Below are 25,567 nucleotides of genomic sequence, written 5' to 3' on the forward strand. Positions count from 1 at the left end.
TTGTCTGATACTCTTCAGTATCTTAATTTTATTTTCCGTTTGTAGTTTAATGTAAAGGTAGATGGGAGAGAAACATAAGAAAGGAACGAGAAAAAGAAAAGTGTGGTCTTCATCGCGGATGAAGCTTTACATAAACCTGTCTTTGAGGACTGCTGCAGTCTGAAAGGCAAGGAAAGCAGGGTTATTTGATATTGCCCTTAATGAGAGGACGTCCTTTAAGGAGCCCGATGCTTTTCAAAAGAAGCTTCCTCTGATTAGAATGTCTCGATGTGAAAAGAAAAGGATAAAATGAAAGGATTAGAAGGCCACACAAGCACACATATAAATAAAACAGATTTTAATTCATATAGCCAATAACAAATTATATTAAGCAAAATTGAATCATCTACTGTGGAGAATGAATTGCACTATTTATACGATGTAAATATTAAGCTAGGGAGCATTGCTACTAAGAGCTGGTCATATTATCAAACAAAGCAGTTAGTAAAATAAATAAATAATATCATTTTAAACATCTGATTAACTATTACGAACGAAAGAAAGAAATGAGCGAAAGCTAAATCAAAAATGATCAAGAGAAATTGTGCTTATGGGTTCCTCCAAAGCATTAGAACTCAAACCCAGGCTGTAAATGGCTATGGTGCAGAGGTTACGGCGCTGCCAAAGTTTGTAAACACTGGTTATGTGGTAAGTCACAGGTGTAAGTCATTATTATTATTGGCCATGAGATAACCCTGCTGAGACAAATAGCACCGTCGGGGCTCGAACTGACCGTTCAAAGCAACACGAAAAAGAGGGATGGTGAGCGCCTCCACCTGTCCTGCAATAACTGACAGAGAATTCCAAATCTTGGTATTGGCAGGAAGCGCCGTCACTGGACTGTGCATCCGACGATCAGTGAGGAGAGGTAGCCTGACAATTATGAAGAGGCTGTTTGAGAGGAGAAGAGAAGAGAAGTTTCTTAAGCTCAACGGAGCAACAGCTGAAATAATATCTATAAAAGGTAGACACAGTAGCCAGCATGCAGTGGCGAGAAAGGTAACTCGAAAATACTCTGATAAAGGAGAGGATATGACTACAAGAACTGATCTGACTCTGCCTTATTGAGAAGGAGAATTCAAGATGAAGTACCTTGCATAAAGGTAATATTGCCAACAGAGACGATGACATAAACTTTAAGCTTTAGCAACTTGGATGCTTAGCACATACCACTCTAAATCTATCTTTTCTTTTTGTCTGTCCTTTGTTGTATCCCAGATCTCATTCGAAATCCAAGGGTTCCATCTTGTTACCCTATATTCTAGTACATTTTCTAGCAGCATGATATTTATTCTTGATATTAAACTAATCCTCGTTCACTAGTCTGCTCCCTCTCAGATCTGGTTTCTGGAACCGCAAGTCTAATCCGCCATTCAGTTGCGAAAACCTGGCGGAAGTCATTGCAAAGGGAATTTACGGTATGAAACCTAGTTACTCCATCAATTTTTTTGCTGAGTGCTTTGAATTTCAGCTTTAGCGCGCCAATGACAAGTTGGTGATCAATACCGACATCTGTTACTATGTACTTCCTGGCATTTCTCAGTGGTCTTTTCCTCTCTCGGTTATTAGCCATGTGATCTGTTTGATTTCTGTGACTGACATATGGAGAAGTTTTATTGTATTTATAGATAGGCTCATGTTGAAAACAGAGTACAGTGCTTTCAATTACCAATTTATATGCATCACAAAATTAACAAACTGCTTTTTTGCCCATTGAAGCATATATATATATATATATATATATATATATATATATATATATATATATATATATATATATATATATATATATATATATATATATATATATATATATATATATATATATATATATATATATATATATATATATATATATATATATATATATATTATATATACCCAAGGAGTTTATAACTGATGAGTGTTTTATCACCAGTGGGGATACGAACCGCTTCCTGGTTTAGAGACAATGATAGTTCCTCGTTGGGCGGGTCGGTACCGTTCTCGGTGGCACTTTGCTGGCCCACGTTCGAGTCTCCGACCGGCCAATGAAGAATTAGAGGAATTTATTTCTGGTGATAGAAATTCATTTCTCGTTGTAATGTGGTTCGGATTCCACAATAAGCTGTAGGTCCTGTTGCTAGGTAACCAATTGGTTCTTAGCCACATAAAATAAAATCTAATCCTTCGGGCCAGCCCTAGGAGAGCTGTTAATCAGCTCAGTGGTCTGGTTAAACTTAGGTATATTTAACTTAGAGACAATGATGTACGGTGACTTTTGACCACTTAGCCATCAAGAGAGGTAGAAGTTGATATCGACTCTGCTGTACACATGCCTGTCGAATTTAGTATTTACAAGCGATATCAATACTTCGCCACCATGACAGTGACGGATAAGTCTGCAAAAAGTTGAGGTAGGTTGATTACAGTTCCTTGTACAAAACCTGAATTCGACAGGCGTATGTACGGCAGAGTCGATATCAACTTGCACCTCTCTTGATGGCTCAGTAGTCCAAAGTCACCGTACATCGTTGTCTCTAAACTAGGCAGAGGTTCGAATTCCACTGGTCGCGAACCACCTACCAGTTATAATTCCCCTTGGGTGTAATTTATGCCCGTCGTATAGTAAACTGAATAGTAAACGATATTTGTGGCTTAATATAAAAAATTTAAAAAGATAATATAAAAATATAAAAAAAGTCACAGCGTATGTGACAAAAATTCATAACTAGCTTTTTACTAATTAACTGTCATGGTCTTCTCTGGAGTCTTTAAATCTCCGCCAGCCGAATCATTACAAGACGAATGAAATGAGCCACCACTCTCCCTCACAAAACAGTTTTTTTTATTAAATAAACTGCACGAAGACGGTGTAATTGCTCAAGGGATATGAGGATGCCGATAGAGAATTCAAAGCAACAACTGCAGTGACTACTAAAACCCCTTTATCTTTGAAAAAAAAAAAAAAGGGGGGAGGGCAGTTTTAATGGGGTATGAAATAGGGAAAACAAACAAATACAGATCAAACCGGTCATTGTTGTATAGAAAATTCTTCTAAACTAAAAGAGCGATATGTTGAAGTAATTCTAAACCGTCCTTGAGGAAATTATATTTATTTGACAAATGAAGATTTAAAGAATAACTAGCAGGACCTAATTCTCCTCTGCAGAAAATGCAAGTCAGTATCAACGGCTAGAGGAATTTTATGTAAATATAGAGACTTCAGCCGCCATCTAAGGAAATTTTGCTAGAATCTAGCAAACTTTCGACCTACATATTCATCAAAATTTTTAAAAGCTGCTATTTTACAAATAAGGTTTACCTTTTAGTAGCCTATGAGGGACAAATCGTTCGGAGCGGCAATATGAGAGTCACGTGTTTTGACCCAATGATCTGGTTAGTATATCTTAGTTTAACCAGATCACTGAGCTGATTAACAGCTCTCCTAGGGCTGGCCCGAAGGATTAATTTATTTTTACGTGGCTAAGAACCAATTGGTTACCTAGCAACGGGACCTACAGCTTATTGTGGAATCCGAAGACATTAGGCGAGAAATTAATTTCTAACCAGAAACAAATATCTCTTGTTCTTCACTGGCCGGTCGGAGATTTGACCATCAGTTAGCTGAGAACGGAACCCGCTCACCCAGCGAAGAACATAATGATCTGGTTTAACTCCTTAATAATAACATAACGAAAACATTTCGTAAAAGATACGAAAAATCTCAGCGATCATACCAACAAATGCAAATACAAAATCCAATATAAGGACTTCAAGACATTAGGCAGGACATCCAACCAACAACTTTTGGCCATTACTGAATCTCTGTTCATTAAGCAGCTTGTTCCCCCTTTCAAAAGCGGCCCGTCTTCATTCCGCTCTACTTCTCGTGAGCCCTCGCCACGCGTCGACCTCCGCTTCCTTGTCACTATTCCTCTCTGAAGGTTGGGCCTTTTTACAAGTATACAGTTTAATGTGAAAGTGTGTATCATTTTAACCTTTGCCTCTTATAGTTTACTTGCTGTTTTATTTTAACTAATTCTTTAACTGTATACAGTTTTAACCTTTACTTCTTAAAATTTACATTATTTGTATATTTATATTTTCACGGTTTTATTTTGTGTTCTCTTATAACCTGGAAATTGAGGCCGGAGCTTTGAAACGTAGCAGTAAAGTGTATACATGAACGTCTTCTGGTCTGCACCTTGTCTTGGTATTTTTTGTTCAACAGGAATTTAGCAACAACGTAAGTGAAATTACCATTGCAGTGGAATGCACACTTGGCAACATATAATCCGTATGCCTACAGTGCACCACCTGAGGTGCACTGACAGCGATACCCCTCTACGAGGCCCTGTCTTTCAGTTACCATGAACGAAGTTCCAGTTGGGATCGTACATATAGTGGTGTTATCAAGTATCAAAACGGTTTAGTTTTGCAGATTTACCTTATATGACAGCTATATTCTAGACTAGAGTAAATTTATAGAGTAATCTCTATGAATTTAGGGGTTGCAGCGTACCTTCGGCCCCAGCTGCAACCATTTTCGTTCCTTTTACTGCACCTCCTTTCATATTCTCTTTCTTCCATCTTGCTTTCCACCCTCGCCTAACAATTGATTCACAGTGCAACTGCGAGGTTTTCCTCCTGTTACACCTTTGCAACTTTCTACTCTCAATTTTCCTTTCATCGCTGAATTGCCTTATAGGTCCCAGCGCTTGGCCTTTGGCCTAAACTCTGTATTCCATTCCATTCCTGAAAGACAGGGTGCGGATTTTTGGTTATGGTGCTCTGTGTCACGTCGACAGGAGGCTAACTACTCGTTTTCCTTTACGTACAATTATCATAGACGGAAACGGTAATTGCCTAGTCCCAACAGATTTTTGTCTGTATTCTTAAGTATTAAAAGATAGCTGGCGTCAGTGGCAGTAAATGTTGTGACGGCAATTTCACCGAACAGAGGGAAATCCGGAAAAAAAAATTATATCTAAGCTCAATGTGAACGACACCTTTGATTACATAAAAAAAAAAATTACACCAAGAAAAGTTATTAGCGGCAATATAACGATATTTTTGTCTTTTGAAGACACTGATTCAAGGTCCATGCAATACAAAGGCTCTACTTACGCTGACAAGACCGTCAGTGTCGCAGTCAACATTTAAGTAGTCGAACGAGACCTGGATAGCCTCGTCTGGCTGGCTGACGAGGTATACCCCGCACACGTCTCCTGTCCCTCGGCTCTTGTAGTAGTAAGTTCCCTCCTCCAGTCCCATCAAAATACATTCTGTAACCGAAAAATGACGTCATGTTAATGTATTTGATTTACAAAGTATGAACAGGCATCAACCGGAAACAGTTACGCTGGACAGTACCTAATGCAGTCAAAATACGTTCTAACATAAACTTCACACATAGGCCTTTCCCCTAACATGAGGTGGAATTAGAAAAAAAAGTAGTAGCTGACAAAATCATCGTAAAGCTGCCTTTCATTTACATAAATAAGAGGCTCATCAAGAAGTTCGTCAACCCCAGCCCCTTAGACTTACACCTTATATGTATAAACTAACTGGGATTTCCTTTACGTACATTTTCATAAATGGAAGCAGTAATTGCCTAGTCCCAACAAATTTATGTTTGTTTTCTAAAGAGTTAAAAGATAGCTGGCGTCAATGGCAGTAAATGTTGTGATGGCTATGGTAGGTTGAATAGAGCTAAATCCGCAGGCGTGCTCAGTGCCGTGAAGAGCCCGGTAACTTTGGGCGGGAAAACACAAGTCACTGGATGTTAGCTGACGCATCGACTGTCACACTCCGCTGACTAAGATGTTGCAATGGGCCATACACCCATTACTGAGTGTTTATACACATATATATATATATATATATATATATATATATATATATATATATATATATATATATATATATATATATATATATATATATATATATATATATATATATATATATATATATATATATATATATATATGTATATCTGTTTGAAAGGAAAACTACTGTATATTGCATTTATATGACATTCTTTTTGGAATAACAACCAAAGGTCATTTTACTGACATTACGAATAGTAAAGGTTGTAAACATTTAAGTTCCCCGTTTGTTTATGACGTGCCTTATCTAAAGCAAAACCGGATGGCTTGTATCTCTTTAGCTTCGTTTTCAGTTGTTTTGAATTAACATTTGTCTGTTATGCTTCATGCAATAAATGAGTATCTCGTTTTATACATACATTCATATATATATATATATATATATATATATATATATATATATATATATATATATATATATATATTCTTCTTTTAACGTGCTTTTTCCCATTTTTGTATGGGGTAAGCACGATGCCTTCTTTGAAGGACTTTTGATTTGGCTTTGGGGTAGACCTGTAGTCTCGATCGGCTGCCCTGCCTGACATCGCTTAGACCCCGGTAGCGTATGTTACATGTATCATACCCGACCCAACGCCCTTTCTTCCCAGCAGCGAGAAGTTGTTGCGCGGGTAGGGCGAGAGTTCGAGACGTGTGAGATGTTTGTTATGTTTTTAGAAGGTGTTGTAGTGGCTTTGGTTTGTGTGTGTATTTAGTCTGTAACACCCATTTGCTTTTAAGCAAACCTATCCGTTGATTACATATATAATCCCGGGATGTCTACACGGATAGCATATATATATATATATATATATATATATATATATATATATATATATATATATATATATATATATATATATATATATATATATAGATATAGTGAGAGTCCAAGGCATTGGAAATTGGAACCTAAGTACTACGTACAGAGGTTTTTTCCCGGAAGGAAGGCACCTACAGTTCCTCATTGGATGGGTGGGTACCGTTCTCAGCTAGCACTCTGCTGGCCCCACGTTCGATTCTCCGACCGGCCAATGACGAATTAGAGGAATTTATTTCTGGTGATAGAAATTCATTTCTCGTTATAATGTGGTTCGGATTCCACAGTGAGCTGTAGGTCCCGTTGCTAGGTAGCCAATTGGCTCTTAGCCACGTAAAATAAATCTAATCCTTCGGGCCAGCCCTAGGCGAGTTGTTAATCAGCTCAGTGCTCTGGTTATACAAAGGTATACTTAACTTTAGCGCCCAACATACCACCGAATTTTACCCAACTTCCCGACCCATCAGCGCTCGAATTGGTCACATTTCATTCGGCTTGCCCTTTCACCATATATATAATATTTCTGTGAAACACGTTCCCTTGTGTTCATTTCCATCATATTTCACGGTGAAGGGGCAAGCCGAATGAAATGTTACCAATTCGAGCGCAGACGAATGAAATGTTACCAATTCGAGCGCTGATAGGTCGGGAAGTTGGGTACAATATTATTCGGTGATATGTTGGGCGTTAGGCGCCTGCCCTGAAAAAAAAACCTCATGTACGTAGTACTTAAGTTCCAATTTCTTTTATGAGCTTTGCGTCCGAATTTCTAATGCCTTGGACTCTCACTATATATATCTATATATCTATCTATATATATATATATATATATATATACATATATATACATATACTGTATATATATATATATATATATATATATATATATATATATATATATATATATATATATATATATATATAAATATAAATAAAGATAAAATCCACGAAGACTGCTAAGTAAAGGACTAGTGTAAAGGCCTGCAGCACTCCAGTGTTTCCGTTTCTTTCGTGGATTTTATCTTTATTTATATATTCATCACGTTCCATATTCTCTTGATTCAGTTATACACAAAACACACACACACACACACATATATATATATATATATATATATATATATATATATATATATATATATATATGTTGTGTGTGTGTGTGTGTGTGGGTGTGTGTGTGTAAATACTTATCACAGCGACGATTTTAAAGAAAGGAAGAAGAGCATGAAAGAAAATCAGTGTGCACGGTTCTCAGTCTTTACTATATATATAAATGACTATTATACTTTCGTGGTTACTTTTCGCTAGTTTCCTCTAAATGTCAGGCATTTTCAGTGAATTTTTGTAATTATCGTCTTCCCTTTTGAAATCACTGTTTACAGCGCTAATGTCATAAAAGTCAATTTTTATCAGAGTTACTATAGTCTGTCAACTCGAAGACTTTCCTGACCATGCTCCCTTTCCAAGCATTTCGGAGTCAGCCTACACGGCTAACACGGCTGCATTTCTTTCCATAAAGCTAAAAGATCTCCCGATACATTAGCATAGATGTATTTTCTTTTGCACGATATAGAACCTTCATTGCCTGTGCAGTAGATCTCAAGTTATCTGTGACAACAGATATTTTTTTAATTTACACAGATATTTGCTTGAATATTTTGTCGATGAAAATCAACTTTTGTAATAAAATATACCAAGAAAGAAAGAGTTACAAGAGCCTACGGTCGAATTTTTCCACCGTGTTTTTACTTTCGTTGAATGTTACAGTAACTATCGAATGAAATCAAGACTAAGGTATGAATTTCTTGAAAAACGAATCAGAATACCATGGTCATTGAATCTGAATACCATGGTCACTCATATTTTCTGTAATATGGTAAAGCGGGATCTGGGCTGCCCTATCACCAGCCACCCCAAGAATCTGTGCACCTAACTGCATCACTCGCCACCCTTTTCCCGCCATACATCCACCACCAATACTAATCTCTCTCTCTCTCTCTCTCTCTCTCTCTCTCTCTCTCTCTCTCTCTATTCTCTCTCTCTCTCGTTTATTATTTTTTGACCCAATTATTAATGTTATTTTAGTTATTGATTTATTATTTTATTTATTATTATTTTTTCATTTATTTATTCTATTTATTTGTTCTCTCTCCCAATCTGGGATTTTCATCTCGCATTTTGAGGAACGGTAGTAACATTTCATGTCAGCTGTGTGAGGACTTGAAAACACATATTATGGCATTATGCATTAAAATGTAACTGACTACCGGAATTTTTGTTTAAGAGTCCTGATAAAATTTTGGAACAAATATTGATTTGATTCGAAGAATATCAAGTGAATTCGCAATTTTTGTTTGATGCCACTGAGCCTTTTAAATTTCACTTTCAGTCTAAGTATTCTGACAGTTCCCATGAATCTAATTTCACAGATATTATTACATTAGTGGAGTTTAGTATGGTTACAATATAGGACTTTCAACCGGTGTTATGAATATAACTGCTTTTCTAAATGCATATTATATAAAATGAAGTGTACATTGATGAAATCTCTTGGAGGTAATTGTTAGATTGTTTTAACTTTAGCTATACTGAAAGTGAAAATGGTAATTTGTTGTAGTTTAGAGTGTTCCTAATTATGTACACTATGAAAATAAGGTCTGTACATAAAACAATATCAAATGTACAGAATGAAGAAAGAAAAATATAAGGCTATAATCCATTTGTAATATATATTATGCTTACCTATACGATAATTTGGCTTCAAACATGAGATTTAAATTTTATTTTTTACTCGGCTCAGTAATCGGCAGTTTTCAATGAAGAAAAATTAATTTTTACAACGGAAAGTTTATAAAGCTCTGCTGCTGCTTCGGCCCTCGCCTCGCCATATACTACTATCAAGAGGCTCCGGGCCTCCCCACCCCCATAGATAACGCGACGACTTCGACACTCAGTTAATTGCCCTGGAGCTGAAACTGCTCTCATATTACCTGATAACCTTTGCCAGATATGAAATGCGAGTCATCCTAGAAAAAAAGTAGAAAATGCACCGAAGGTTCTTCGGCGCAATCGAGTATTCTGTACAGCGTATAATGCTGTATGAAACTCTCAGCCACGGCCCATGAAACTCTCACCTACGGCCCATGAAACTTTCAGCCACGGTCTGGTGGTGGCCTGTGTTGTTGGCACCTATAGCGGCGCCAGACGCACGATCATGGATAACTTTAAACTTAAATAAAATAAAAACTACTGAGGGTTGGGGCTGCAATTTGGTATGTTTGATGATTAGGGGCTGGATGATCAACATACCAACTTGCAGCCTTCTAGCCTCAGCAGTTTCTAAGAAAAAGTGAGGACGGACAGACCAACAGCCAACTCAACAGTTTTCTTTTACAAAAAACTGAAAAATGATGTCGAGTTTTGCTTTGCTGCTTCTGACGCTTTTACTTGTACAAACAACGTTGCTGCAAACCACTGCACAAAACGGCAATGACAAACAATCAGAACGGCGTTTGCTCCCGACAGAGGGAATAGACAGACGCTCCTGTCGAATGATTGACAGAAGAAGCACCCGGCGACATAAAGAGTCTTGATCAAATAAAGACTGCCGTTCAAATAATTTTTCAAAGATCATTTCGTTGATACACAATTAAACACACATGCTTACTTTCTTATTGTTTGATAAAACAGTACATATTCTTATTTTGATTTTACATCAATGACTAAATCCACAAGAACTATACGGAAATTTGTAAATATCTTCATTTTTGTTATGGGCACTGTAGCTTTATCCTCTATGGTATATCATATCAATTTTTTTTTGCATAGTATCACTTCTTAGCTTTTATTTGCGTACACTTTGCTATCCGTGTAGACACCCCGGGATTATGTATGTAATCAACGGATAGGTTTGCTGAAAGCAAATGGGTGTTACAGACTAATACACACATAAACAAAGCCACTCCAACATCTTCTAAAAACATAACAGACATCTCGCACGTCTCGAACTGTCGACCTAACCACTCAGTTCTCCTCGCTGCTGGGAGAAAGGGAGCTGGGGATCGGTACGATACATGTACACATTCGCTACCGGGGTCTAAAGCGATGTCAGGCAGGGCAGCCGATCGAGGCTACGGCCTACCCCAACGCCAAATCAAAGTCCTTCAAAGAAGGCATCTTACCCCATATAAAAATGGGAAAAAGTACGTTAAAACGAAGAAGATTTGCGTAGTGCACTAAAACTCCAAGTCCATCAAAAATACTGAAACTCAGCATGAAAACATTCGACTGGCGTAATAGATTGAAAGTCCTCAGAAGCAGCGGGTGATGCGTTGGTGCCCTTTAATCGTTCATAAATGATTAACCTATCAAACAGAAGTGCAAAAAAGTTAGAGATACTAAATTGCAAGCTCGTGAGTTGGATAAAAACCACGCCAACGGAATGCAGTAGCTGAGGCCTCCAAATGTGATATCTATCTAACAAATAAATTTCATCTCTGTGTATCGTTGGTACGTACACGTCAAAACGGTCTTATTAATAAATGTTACCCTTATACTAATAATTAAATACTTGTGAAACCAAAAGCAATATTGTTCGCTTTCCATATTGCAGCAGAACCACCGGATAAAAGATATATTGCCTCGCCTAGGGGTGAATCGCTTAATCAAATTGCGTCAAACAGAAGAGCAGGAGCAATTATTCAGGAAATTACGATCACAGATTTCGGTTAATATGAAAGTAAATATTACGCATTTGGGCAGTTCTATGGTTATAAGGATATCTAGTCTAACACTTACACACATATATATATATATATATGTGTGTGTGTGTTTATACATACATATATATATATATATATATATATATATATATATATATATATATATATATATATATATATAAAACTTAAGTCACAATTTCTTTGGGTGTAAGTTATTGCAGAGTATAGAGACATCGATATTAAATATTGTTGCTTAATATTTAGTATATACTAGGGACAAAAATTCATATATATATATATATATATATATATATATATATATATATATATATATATATATATATATATATATATATATATATATATATATATATATATATATATATATATATATATATATATATATATATATATACTGTATATATATATGTGTGTGTGTGTAAATTTCTGACACTAATATACGCTCCCCGTTATTAATATTCGCAAATATCAAGCTACAAATATCATTTAATATCTAAGGCTATATAGTTTGGGAATAACTCACATCCAAGGAAATTATACTTACTAGCCCATAGTTCGTAAGAACGCCTCTCACTTTTGTTATCAGTTTTCCGGGAAATATCAAGTTCTCCACTTCTGACTTTCTGTTCCAAGGTAAAACTGCTAGAAAAGCCAAGCCTGCCTAAATTTGCCGCAACCGAAGGGGGTTGAGAATGATGAGGGCAATGGAGAGAATGATGAGGGCAGTGGACTTCTAACTCAGGCAAAGGGTTCTACCATTTAGTAGCACCAAAGCTACCTCAAGAAAATAAGGTCACTCTTTCGAGACTGAATTGACTAACAGGATTGAGACAGACTTTAGATTCACCACAATGTTAAAGTAAAGGAGACTTGTCCTATGCTAACATGCAGGCTAACTTAGTTTTTATCAGTGAGTTACGAGATCTTGAAGCAGATACTCTAAGTCTAAGCCAAAGTAGACGTCAAGACAAGGCCTGACAAAATCTTCTAATTGTAACCCTCTTCAAAGGTCCTGATATGAATGACAACACCCTGTGTTGAAGAGCTCACAGATTGCACGCTTAAACCATCAACTGACTTTTGACTGTCTCCAACTCATGTATGTAAATAAGAAAAAAATTGATTCTGCTCTTGGGGTTAGAAAAAACTTTTCCAATAAAACGACATCAGGAGGTAGTGTTAGACACAGCTATGGGTAGAAGGATGCAGTTAGTTCCTTTTTATCAAAATAACTGCTTCAATGGTCCTTGGCTAGTTTTGGATGATAAAATTAACAACCGTAAATAAAGAGGACTGGCGCGTAGTAGACAGTAACAGTGACTTTGTAATAATCTGAAAAGCAAAATATAAACACTGATGTATTAATTAATATACTAATTAAGAATTAATATATCATCATGGCAATTGAATATATTGAAATCTTGTCCATAAGAACAAAAGAATTTATAGTAGACTTAGATGCTTCACCGCGTAACAGCAACCAGGTCTTAGACCTTTCATACAGGCATACTAATATTATGCAAAGGAAAAGGTCAAAACTTTCAGTAAATAAGTCAATCACAATGTTTGCAAAACTGTAAGCAGCATAACCCTTAGCCTAAATTAAAAATGGATCTTATTTCTTTATCAAAATTAAGTATGTTGACGGAAAGATTTTTTTCGCGAATTAAAGCTAATAGTGAATTCCCCTAATAGTTCAGGGGCGAACCAGTGAGGAGCGGTCTGTCGACTAAAGCTGGCGGTTAGATGTAAAATCACAAGCCTCCATTATTGTGAAAGAATAACACAAAAGGTCGTACTAGCTCTCCATTAGATCATAACACTAGCATTCCCGGTACATCAAAATTAAAATCCCCTCTTTTGTAGTATATTTAAATTTAAAACTTATTATTAAAAACTTTAATACCCACATTATTTGCGTGCTCATTAGTATCAGAAACATTAGGAACTCTGGGTTGTATAGGATTACATCAAGCAGGATATATTTATTAATTAATATTATTAGAACATCAACAAACCTAAAGGTGAAGTATAAATTATCATATCGTCCATATGGCAACCTGCCAAAACTTTGTATAACTATAGGTTTATGTATCGTATTACTAATATTAACAAAATTGCCTCTGATGCAAAACTTTAAATATTATATAAAGTATATTTCACAAGTGATGCTCTCCTTGTAAGTCGACTGATTTGAAATATTCACTAAATGGTGACAGTCAAGCGTTGCTAACAAAATCCTAGCTAAAAAAAAAAAAAAAAAACAGGTTCCGCTCCGTGACGAAACTTTGATTATTTTTGGTATTCCAACGCTTTCAAATCCATTTTCCGCCCTGTACCTCAGTTTATTTAAAACCACTTACGTAAGCTACAATTTTCTTTGCTACTACAACCGAAGAACCAGTTATTAATCTATACTAAATAAATATTTAAGGAAATTTTGAAATGACCTGCATTGGAAGTTATACTATACTGAGAAGATACGACTAGTTCATTGTCGAAAGTTCCTTGAAATCTATACTGCTATTTCCGATTTCAAAAGCACATATCTGAATGTGTGCGAGCATGATTGTGAAATAATAGAGAGAGAGAGAGAGAGAGAGAGAGAGAGAGAGAGAGAGAGAGAGAGTTTCAGTGTGAGGTTTTAACAAAATCCCTCTGGTACTCCGTCAGAGTTGATTTCACCAACATTCCCTCTGAGCAGAGCATTTCCGAAACTCTGCGCAGTTTCTGCTCTCGGGTCTGATTTTATTTGCGATTCCCCTTCCCATATCCTGCTTTCATCTCCTTGGCGCTTTCTGCTGGTAAGTAGCTTATATGTGAACCTTTGAGCCGATGCTGCAGGAGGCTGTGTCATTAACAGGAACCGAAGAGGAGAGAAGGAAGGAAGCTGGAGGTCTGGCTGTGAATAGAAGTTTCATCCTGCGATCCGAGTAATTCCCCTCCTCCTGGAAACAACCCCTGCCTTGCAAAGGTACTTTATTTCGAGGGACAAATTAAGGCGGAATTCATATGACGAGCTTGTTTTGTTTTCCTACGTACGCGTAGCATATATTACATTCTCGATGATAAATCAGCGTAAACTGGTCATACCGGTTATGACAATCTATTAAGTACAGTCATATATATATATATATATATATATATATATATATATATATATATATATATATATATATATGTATATGTATATGTATATATATATATATATGTATGTATCAGTCCTTCGTCAATGGCTTGGAAATAAAGTCGAAACCGGTCAGGACCTACACCCCGTCTCTTATTTTTCGCCTGTGGTAATGTGTGATATATACATATATAAAATTACCTCTTGACTTCTCGACTTCCTCACACTTTTCAGATATGCTCGCTGTCAGAAAGCCTTAAACACAAATGGAGAATTCCGGGGCAAAAATTATTATACATTGAGATTCTTCGTGAAAATTCTTAATTCCATGAGAACTAGTCAAAGGCCAGATTGTTTCGATAACAACGTAGAATGTCCAGATCTTTTTTGCTTCAGTTGCTATGACATATAACTGAGATTGATAATAATTCATGAGGAGGCAAATCTGCATATAGGACGTTTCCTTCAACGGAACTTATTGCTAATAGAACCGCTTAGGGCTAATAAATGTTAGGGATGCATGACATTTTTCAGGTCTGTTTCACAGACTGCATTTAGCCAAGACACGGATGCTCAGAGCAGAGGCCACATCTCGCATATCAGGAGGCAAGGTTATCAGTGAAAGTGGGCGAAACAATCACCTGAGTGAAAGGGGTGTTGTGCGTTTGTCTTCGGAGCCATTCCCGGATATTATGAAATGTTTCGTGGTTTGGTATTTCACTTCTGGTGGTGGAAAATTTGGTGGGCGCTGATTTTGCTTTATCATTGTAAATAACCATGTATATAAGCATTGACATTATGGAAGATCCTCGATACTTTTACAACCATCACACTATCTCATATTTATTCCTACAGAGGTTGAAAGAGGTATTAGATAGAGGAAGCACCGTCATATACCATGCAAGAATATTTCTGTAGCTGTTGACGTAACACCGAAGGCAAAAGCTTAAAAGACAAATCAATCAATTACAGAAAACCTAGTGAAAATCATAAGACTGGGAAACTATTTTAACTTGATAAAGCTGGGATCAAAGCTAGAAATTTCTTTATTGGAATCGTCATGCCGAAGAGAAAATGAGAAAGCTAATTATTAGCGTTTGTATATCGACAGCAAAGTATCTGAAAATGACGCTAAGTTGCAGTGCCATCACATTTCAAAATCAGTTTATTAGTGACTAAACAGTAACTATATTACAAAATTCTGAGCATGAAAATTCTGAGCATTTCGTCATCAAACAAAAAGCAGAAGTTATGTCTACAGTTTACACTTGCGCATACACACACATATTTACACACTTGTGCACACACACACACACTCATATATATATATATATATATATATATATATATATATATATATATGTATATATATATACTGTATATATATATATATATATATATATATATATATATATATATATATATATATATATATATATATGATAAAGGATATGCAGTTGCCCTTAAACACCCTAGATTTTTCTCGCCATTATCCGGATAATTGAAGGATTATATGTATATATATATATATATATATATATATATATATATATATATATATATATATGTATATAATCATTCAATTATCCGGATAATGAGGAGAAAAAATCTAGGGGTGTTTAAGGGCAACTTCATACCCTTCATCACCTACCCTAGTAAATACCACATAATTGTAGGCACTCAGCATGCTTATAAACAACAACCATCAAACTTCAAGCAGAAGACTTTATGTAAAAGGTAATTATCTACCTTTTCCCCCATATTTGTAACAAAATATACTGCAGAAATACACTTGGGGAAAAACATGCAACACACTCTCTCTCTCTCTCTCTCTCTCTCTCTCTCTCGCAAATGACACAGTTCGGTAGGTAGGTAACCTACCTGTGTTTACCCACAGCCTACCATGGTTTTATCACCATTAATGTACTTTTGTACAGCAACCTTATGAGTTTTTACCATATTGTATTACCATACACTGGATACAAAATGTACTGTATATGTGTGAACTACATTACTGACCTTGCCTAAGTGTTACACATGCAGTAACCATTTGCATAAGGCAAATAGGCTATTACAGCTGTATTTCAGATGAAGGTAACGGTAATGAAACTGGTATTTTACTTACTGAATCCATTTATACTGTATTATTGTTACCCTGTTATATCAGTATTGTAATATGTATAAAAAACGATCACCCGCCATATGCATTTGGTAATGCTTACGATCTCAGGATCAGCTGATTGAGCCTACTAATGAAAGGATTGGGCAAATCATTTTCTAGCTGCTAAAAGAAACATTTACTACCGGAATTATTGTGTCTATTTTTGTTTATAAATGCAAAACAGGTATACAAAGGTAAATTAGCATAGTTTATGATAACAGTAAATCCCTCAAATAGCAAAACAGCTCTTTCCCAATACGTTTGTTTATATCATACTCGACGTTGTTTATGTCAGTTCTTTGGCAAGTGGTTGTTAATTATAAGAGATGGTTATGAAAATGAAATTCGTTCAGTCAGTAAAGACTATTTTCATTTTTTACTTCCATTTATTTAACAAGAAGATGGTATTATTGTAGAAAAGAGGTTAGCCTAATGTTATCTGGGCTATCGAAAATGCAGTTTGCATGATACATAAGATATGTATATGATAAAATCATGTTTAGGGGACGAAACATTATCGGTCGCATGATACGAGAGATTGATTAATACACGAATATATACGGCAAATTTCATTTATTTTACTCATTTTGCCCTATCATGGAAACTGTGTAAAACACCCTGTGTTTACATCTTTGGTACATATGGCATTTCTCTATGACAACAGTTGTTGCTCTCTCTCTCTCTCTCTCTCTCTCTCTCTCTCTCTCTCTCTCTCTCTCTCTATGCCATGTATCTCTTCTTTTTTGTTTTTGCTTCGTTACCGTACAACAATATGCAAATCCTTTAATAAAATATGGAAAAATCAAGCGTAAAACATGACACAAAACAAGTTCTAGCAAGTTCACCAAACACCAGCGAATGAGCGAGCGCATACACATGTACCTTTCTCTCTCTCTCTCTCTCTCTCTCTCTCTCTCTCTCTCTCTCTCTCTCTCTCTCTCTCTCTTCTTTTTTTCTTTGTGCTAGATGTATTTCATTAAAAGTTACAGCACAGTAGTGTACATATCCTTTAATAAAATGTGGAAAAATCACACATGTAAAAACATGAAACAAGCTCTGGCAAGTTCACCAATGCCTGCAATGACTGTTTGTGTACGCATGTGCCCTATGCACATGAATGTGTTCATCTTTTGGGTTATGAAAATAAAAAAATTAGAAAATACAGTAAAAATATAAATGAGAATAACCTAAAATATAAACAAAAAGGGAAAGAGTGTGTGTTATAGGCTTCAATATCAGTGATACCTAAGTTGTTGTCTCTCTCTCTCTCTCTCTCTCTCTCTCAGTATATATATAGTATATATATATATATATATATATATATATATATATATATATATATATATATATATATATATATATATATATATATATATATATATATATATATATATATATATATATATATATATATATATATATATATATATATATATATATATATATATATATATATATATATATATATATATATTATGTACACATACTCGTACACACACACACTTCTTCTTTTAACGTGCTTTTTCCCCATTTGTATGGGGCAAGCATGATGCCTTCTTTTTGAAGGACTTTGATCTGGCTTTAGGGTAGACTTTGTAGTCTCGATCGGCTGCGCCCTGCCTGTCATCGCTTAGACCCCGGTAGCGTATGTACATGTATTGAACCAGTCACCAGCGCCCATTCTCCCAGCAGCGAGGAGACGTTGTGTGGTTAGGTCGACTGTCGAGAGGTGTGAGGTGTCTGTTATGTTTTTAGATGATGTTGGAGTGGTTTACACACACACACACACACACACACACACACACACACACACACACACACATATATATATATATATATATATATATATATATATATATATATATATATATATATATATATATATATATATATATTTGTGTGTGTGTGCTTGATGTATTTCATTACAAGTTACAGTACAATACTGTACACATCCTTTAATAAACTATGAATTATCATCAACATAAAAACAGGAAACAAAAAAAGTTCTAGCAACAGAATCTACCTAGACCTTTTCACCCATCCAACACTGCATGCCACCCCCTCCCAGCCAGGGAGCTCCAAAGCTCACCAACCATCCAAAACAACCCCTTCTCTGAGTTCCCCTACACAGCCTTACTGCTCCTCTCTCCCTTGGTACCCAGTTAGACAACAAATCCCTCCACCTTGGAAAATTCTCTTTGACTCCCCCACCCACTGAGTGTAAGCAGTGCTGCCAACATTTTCCTGAGGCTGCTCAGCATTGTCAACCATGGGAGAGCGTTTTCTTGAAATTTATATGCTGTATATCACATATGTTTGGAGTCTTGGTCCCTGGTCCATGTGTGTCAGAAAATGTCGAATTCCGGATAATGGTGACCCAGATAATTGAGAGATTACTATATATGCATACATATATATATATATATATATATATATATATATATATATATATATATATATATATATATATATATATCCAATGCAGCAAGAAGGGATGCGTGCTTGAGAATATTATAAAATCCACGTCAGAAGGTGAGTGAAAACCGGGAATTTGAACAAGTTCTTTCGTAGTTTATTCTACACTTTCAAGTTCACTGAATACTAAAGAAGTTGACAGAGCCTTATATACAAAAACAAAAAGGGGGCAGGGTTACAGTTTGTTAATCCGGGCAGTATGTTCCTTTTTTTGTTTAAGGAACATGCTGCCCAGATTAACAAACTGTAACCCTGTCCCCCCTTTTGTTTCTGTATATAAGGCTCTGTCAACTTCTTTTGTATTCAGTGTGAACTTGAAAATGTAGAATAGACTACGAAAGTGCCTGTTCAAAGTCCCGGTTTTCACTCACCTTCTGACGTGGATTATATATATATATATATATATATATATATATATATATATATATATATATATATATATAAATCACAGGAAAAAATATATATGGCTGTATATATACCAGTGTGTGTGTTTGTGTATGTATATATAAATATATAAACAGTTATATATCAAACATCACAGGCAAAAACTGGTCAAAAATGGTTTATAAATCCTGACCAGTGTCATCTTTATTGCTATTTTTCCTTAAAATTTAAATTTCTTGCATATTTCTTTTGAAATTAATGGATCAAGTTTATACATGCCTTTGAATGATGTTCGTGTTCTAAGAGAAACATTTTATAAAACTAGGCTCAATGATGATTTTTTCTGATGCATTACTAGGGTAAACTAACTTTTTTTTTGTCACTGCTCATTTGATTGAACAATTGTTTCCACTAACATGTACACAAATTCGACTGTTCGTTCACCTCTGCATATCTTACACGTCTTTTATGTTGTTCTATTCTCTTTTCCAATGTTTGTCCAGTTTGACCAATATAAAAGTTATTGTAAGACTTACAGGGAATTTGGTATACACAGCCTTTAGTATTGTTGGGCAAATTCTTTTTAATTACATGTTTCATTGTTGTATTGTTCTTAAATGCAACATTAACTCTAAAATTCTTCAGTAGATGGGGAATATCTTTGAAATGATCAATGTATGGTAGTTCAAGCAAGGTTTTGTGTTATATGTTCCGTTTGATAATCATAAAATGCCTTTTTGCTGCCTTTAATGCATTGTCTAATGCAGAGTGAGGATATTTCAATTTCCTTCCGGTATTCCTAATCATGACTATTTCCTCACCAACGTATGCATGGCAACATATACCTAAAGCTCTTAAACATGGATGTGAAAACGGATTACTTTACTTTATTACTCTAACAAGAATAAAAAATGAACATGAGCAGAAATATTGGTTGGTTATCTTCTACATCATGCTGTTTTCTAAAGGGAGGTTGCCCTCCCTCTTCGGTTTGCCTAATCCATTGAACTAGTAATGGGTTTAAGTACTGGGAATACAGAAAACCCACCAATATTTTTGCTCATGTTCATTTTAGTTTTCTGCTAAAGAAAACTATTGATATGGCTATTTGTCCGTCCGTCCGCACTTTTCTGTCCGCCCTCAGATCTTAAAAACTACTGAGGCCAGAGGGCTACAAATTGGTATGTTGATCATTCACCCTCCAGTTATCAAACATACCAAATTGCAGCCCTCTAGCCTCAGTAGTTTTTATTTTGTTTAAGGTTAAAGTTAGCCATGATCGTGCGTTTGGCACCGCTATAGGTGCCAACAACACAGACCACCATCTGACCGTGGCTGAAAGTTTTATGGGCCGCGGGTGAGAGTGTCATGGGCAGTGGCTGAGAGTTTCATACAGCATTATACACTTAAGAAAACTCGACTGCGCCGAAGAAACTTCGGCGCATTATTGACTTGTTTGTTCCGGTCACCGAAATAAAGCTGAGTAATCAGTTTTCACTTCCATGTTTTATGAGCGTTACATACATGTAGCCATGCATATGTTGATGATGAAATAGTTATGGTTAGGTATATGTGCATGAAACTGAAATATCCTTACTCTGCATTAGAAAATGCATTAAAAGCTGCGTATAAGGCATTTTATTATAAAAAGAATATATAATAATAATTTCAAAAATATTTCCCATCTACTTAAAAATTTTTGAATTAATGTAGCATTTAAGAATGATAAAACAATGAAACATGTACTTACAAAGAAACCTGGTGTATAAGGATATGTAAACCAAATTCCAAGTAAGTCTTGTGAAAAATTTTATATTGGTCAGACGGGACAAACACTGGAAAAGAAAACAGATCAGCTTAAGTCTTGTGTAAGATATGTATATATCATTGTTTGCTTAATCTTCTTCTTCCAAATCAGCAGTCAGTTCTCGCACCCTGAATTGCTGAAAAAAAAAAAAACTAAAATACAAAGTTAATATGATGTGTGTAATAATAATAATAATAATAATAATAATAATAATAATAATAATAATAATAATAATAATAATAATAATTATTATTATTATTATTATTATTGTATTATTATTATTATTATTATCATTATTATTATTATTTACTTATTTATTTATTTATTTATTTATTTATTTATTTATTTATTTATTTACTTTATTTTATTTTATTTATTTTTGTTTTTTTTTTTTGCAGAAAAAAAATAACGTGCGTATATAAAAATATATTTTGCTTTAATTATTCATAGGCATCCTCGCACTCCTTAAGAACCGGCTTCGCACCTTTGGTTAAGAACCACTGGCATAGATGAACATTGGAACTTTCGTACATGTTAGAGAAAAACAATCATACAATCAACTGGACAACAGCAAAAACGATAGTTTATTCCCATTATGCACTTGAAAGAAGCCTCACTGAGTCTAGTTTTACAAAAGGAGGTTTCTCTAAGAGCAAGAGTATCAGTCAAGGCATGTATAAAGTTGATCAAAAGAACTGGGCAAGAAATTTAAATTTTAAGGAAGGCTGTTGAGAGACGGGGTTAAAGAGAAGTGAGGCTCCCACGAGATAAGATTTGTAAAAGTTAACCCGTCACTAATGAGGGTAGGATTCCACCTACAAAAAACACCTGTCAGGTGCAAATACTTGACTTCCGGCAGTCTGCATGTTATTATGTACTGTTCTGCTTGCATATATATATATATATATATATATATATATATATATATATATATATATATATATATATATATATATATATATATGATATATGTTATATATATATATTATATATATATATATATATATATATATATCTATAATGTTTTTCTATCAGTTTTCAGTCCTCTGAAGTTGATTTAACTATAAAGCTGACGCCAGTCAGTATTTGCAACTGTTGCCCATTTCTTCCTTATGGTGATTGATATTTATATATTCATTCAAACTTTGCCATCTAACATTATCATTAAGCATTGTCATCGGCTACTATATTCTGTTATATTCATACTTTTTATTTTGTAATTTGTTATTATTTACTGGTTTAATTGTAATAAGTTTAGTTTTTTTATATAAGGATGGTATCATTTACTCACACTTCCATACTCAAACCTTAGAGATCGCCATTACATAATGCTAGAACAATCTGGTAAGGGATTTCCTTTACAATATATATATATATATATATATATATATATATATATATATATATATATATATATATATATATATATATATATATATATATATATATATGTGTGTGTGTGTGTGTGTGTGTGTGTGTGTGTGTGTGTAACGTTTGTGTGTAAGAATTCATAGTTAATCCTGACATTCATGGTGATTTCCTTTTTTCATGCATCAACTCGAAGGTTTGCCTAATATGCAAAATTGTATTTGTAAAATGACTAGTTATTATTCCAATGATAAAAGTGATTATTAAAAGGAGTTTACAGGTTCCTGACTTCCCTTTCAGGTATTTACCTGCAAGAGACATAGTTTATGCAAAATCATCTACATTTTCGCTGTGGTTTTTCTATTATTTCTCGAGTTCTGACATATAATCAATATATTCATCTCGTGATTCTCCTTTTTGGCATTTTATTCTGAAGTTCCTTTCATAATCACCTCACCTATTTTCACAACAAAATTCCCTTTTTCATTGAAATCCCTCTCCTAACTAAAAGAGATAATCAGTTACAGTATTATCAAAACTATATTAGTACCACATCCTTCGCTATCTCATTCTCTCTCAACGAAACCGTCGATGTTTCGCTAATACAGAAATCGCTCTCGTTTCCTCTTACCTTCAATGATCCTAGTGTTCCTCTTCGTGCGCAGACTAGGACTCAGTTCCACCTTTTGGGACACAGTCTGAAAACAAGAAATTAATTTTTTGTAGTTAATAGCAAACGACAAAACCTTTTATGGGTATATGCACGTACGTTAGCCGTTAAACCTTTACCTGTGACGGTTAACTCGTTATCAGGAAGCTCAAAATACACTGATATGTTGTCGAGACTCGATGAGCTTTGAGAGTGCGGATGGAAATCTTATTATGATAGTAGGCATAGTGGTGACATAGGGCCTATTGATGTCAGTGATGTAAAAGAATGTATAGACGAGGTTTCTCCTTGACAGGCCACCGAACTTGCTGGCTAAACCTGAGTTCGGCAGCAGCAGAGCCCAGAGCTTATATGATTCCCTCTTCAAAAAGGACAAAGAAATGTAAGGAAAGACACATGCTTTTATGCCACTTGGGCTTTGTAATAGATGAAAATTGGAAAAATGCATGATTTTGAATGCATTTAAAATCAAATTAAGAAAGAAAATTATTTATGTTTTACAAATTTTCTGACTGTTCCATACTATTAATAAGCTCTGAGTACATGATGCTGATATGGTACTGAGTCGGGAGGAAGGCTGCAAACAAAGGTGTACATGCATAGTAACTTAAATGAGGAATGATATGCATATTAACATGGACAGACACTACACTCAGAATAGTGGAAAACAAAGAAATACATAATTATGTAGAAATTTGAATAAGAAATTGTATGTAATATGGCACGTATACATGTTTCACCGAACAGTTTCATTAGGGATGCATAAATTTATCACTAAATAGTTTGATTATAAACATAAATTTTTCCCTGATCAGTCACTAATTGCATTGATCACTTGTTATTATAGGTCGCTATCAGATGGCGGTCGCAATTGCCAACTGAACTGTGCGAGATTGATAGGGTTAACGTCCCTAAGGTATGTCAGTTTAATCCTATTGATGGATACCATATTTTTTTTTACATATACGAGTATTTTGAAAGCTTTATCTTAAAGTTTAATGATTGGGTATGGTCCCTGTACTGAAATTGGTTGTAGCTCCATTTTGGATCCTCTTAACGATATGACGGCCTATTCTGCAAGGAATAGTTTGACCCATTCCGAAATGCCTTAGCATCACTAGTTCGACATTCTCCGACTGAGTTGTTTCCGAATTCTCAGATTTTCAAATACGATTTTTTTTCCTTATGAAACTGAAGATCTGTATTGTAATATTAAGAATATAATGTTCAAGAAACTAAATTCCACCTAATCTCTGTGCAACAATGTACTTGTAAAGAATGAAAAACTGACTGGGATTCGACAGTTATAACGAAGTCCCTATGTATAGCGAGATGCCAATATTGCTCGGTGGGCTCGTTCTCTCGGGATGAATTATCGCCTTAAAACATAGGGGTACCAGGGCTATAATCCTATGTAATCCAGCTCAGCACGAGTCTTTTGTTGTAATCCTCTATGTTGTACTAGTCAACTCTAGGTAATTAGCAAAACGACCAGTAATAGTATTTTAATTATATTTATTCTGATTGAAATTATGCAAATGAAAATTTACTCATTTGACCGTTGTTGTACGTTTTTGATACGTTCAGGAACGATGACCATTCCATACGTAGTTGCTTATACTGTTCCATCCTGTAGAATGGTTGTGATAGTTTTTTTTTTTTATTTATTTTCCAGAACAGGTAAATCCACAATCTTGCAGTATTTTTTTTTTTTTTGCCTGACTCCGTTATATACACTGATTTTGAACTCCAAAACATTCTTCAAAAAATGATAATGATTTCATAATAGCTGAGGAAAGGTGGTTATGTTAAAAGCCTTTACAAACACTTTGTAAGTTACTTCTATGTAACCATTCACTTCACTAGAAAGCTAAACTTATTCCCGTTGAAATACCCGACTCCATTGCAACCTCTCGTGTAAACGGTTATCTTTATTTTACTGACTATTAGGCATTCATACATCACTAATGGTGTGGAATTCTGGCAGTATGGAACTACCTTTAGCATAAAGGTAGGATTATACGGATCTATTATAACAGGGGTTCTCAACCTTTTTCCCGTTAAGTACCCCCCGAGTTATAAGACCATCAACCCGAACTCCTAG

General features: G+C 35.0%; 1 protein-coding gene across 1 annotated transcript in view; it reads right to left on the reverse strand.

The window, feature by feature from the left end:
• Positions 1-25,567, reverse strand: part of LOC136839818 (corticotropin-releasing factor-binding protein) — a 256,714-nt gene that overhangs the window by 43,459 nt on the left and 187,688 nt on the right. Inside the window, exons 2-3 of the mRNA XM_067106147.1 lie at positions 23,425-23,491; positions 5,149-5,306 (exon numbers count right to left, since the gene is read on the reverse strand). Coding sequence (XP_066962248.1) covers positions 5,149-5,306; positions 23,425-23,491 — 225 coding nt within the window. The remainder of the gene's footprint in view (positions 1-5,148; positions 5,307-23,424; positions 23,492-25,567) is intronic.

The sequence above is a fragment of the Macrobrachium rosenbergii genome, chromosome 6, assembly GCF_040412425.1.
Source record: "Macrobrachium rosenbergii isolate ZJJX-2024 chromosome 6, ASM4041242v1, whole genome shotgun sequence".
NCBI classification, from domain to species: Eukaryota; Metazoa; Arthropoda; class Malacostraca; order Decapoda; family Palaemonidae; genus Macrobrachium; species Macrobrachium rosenbergii.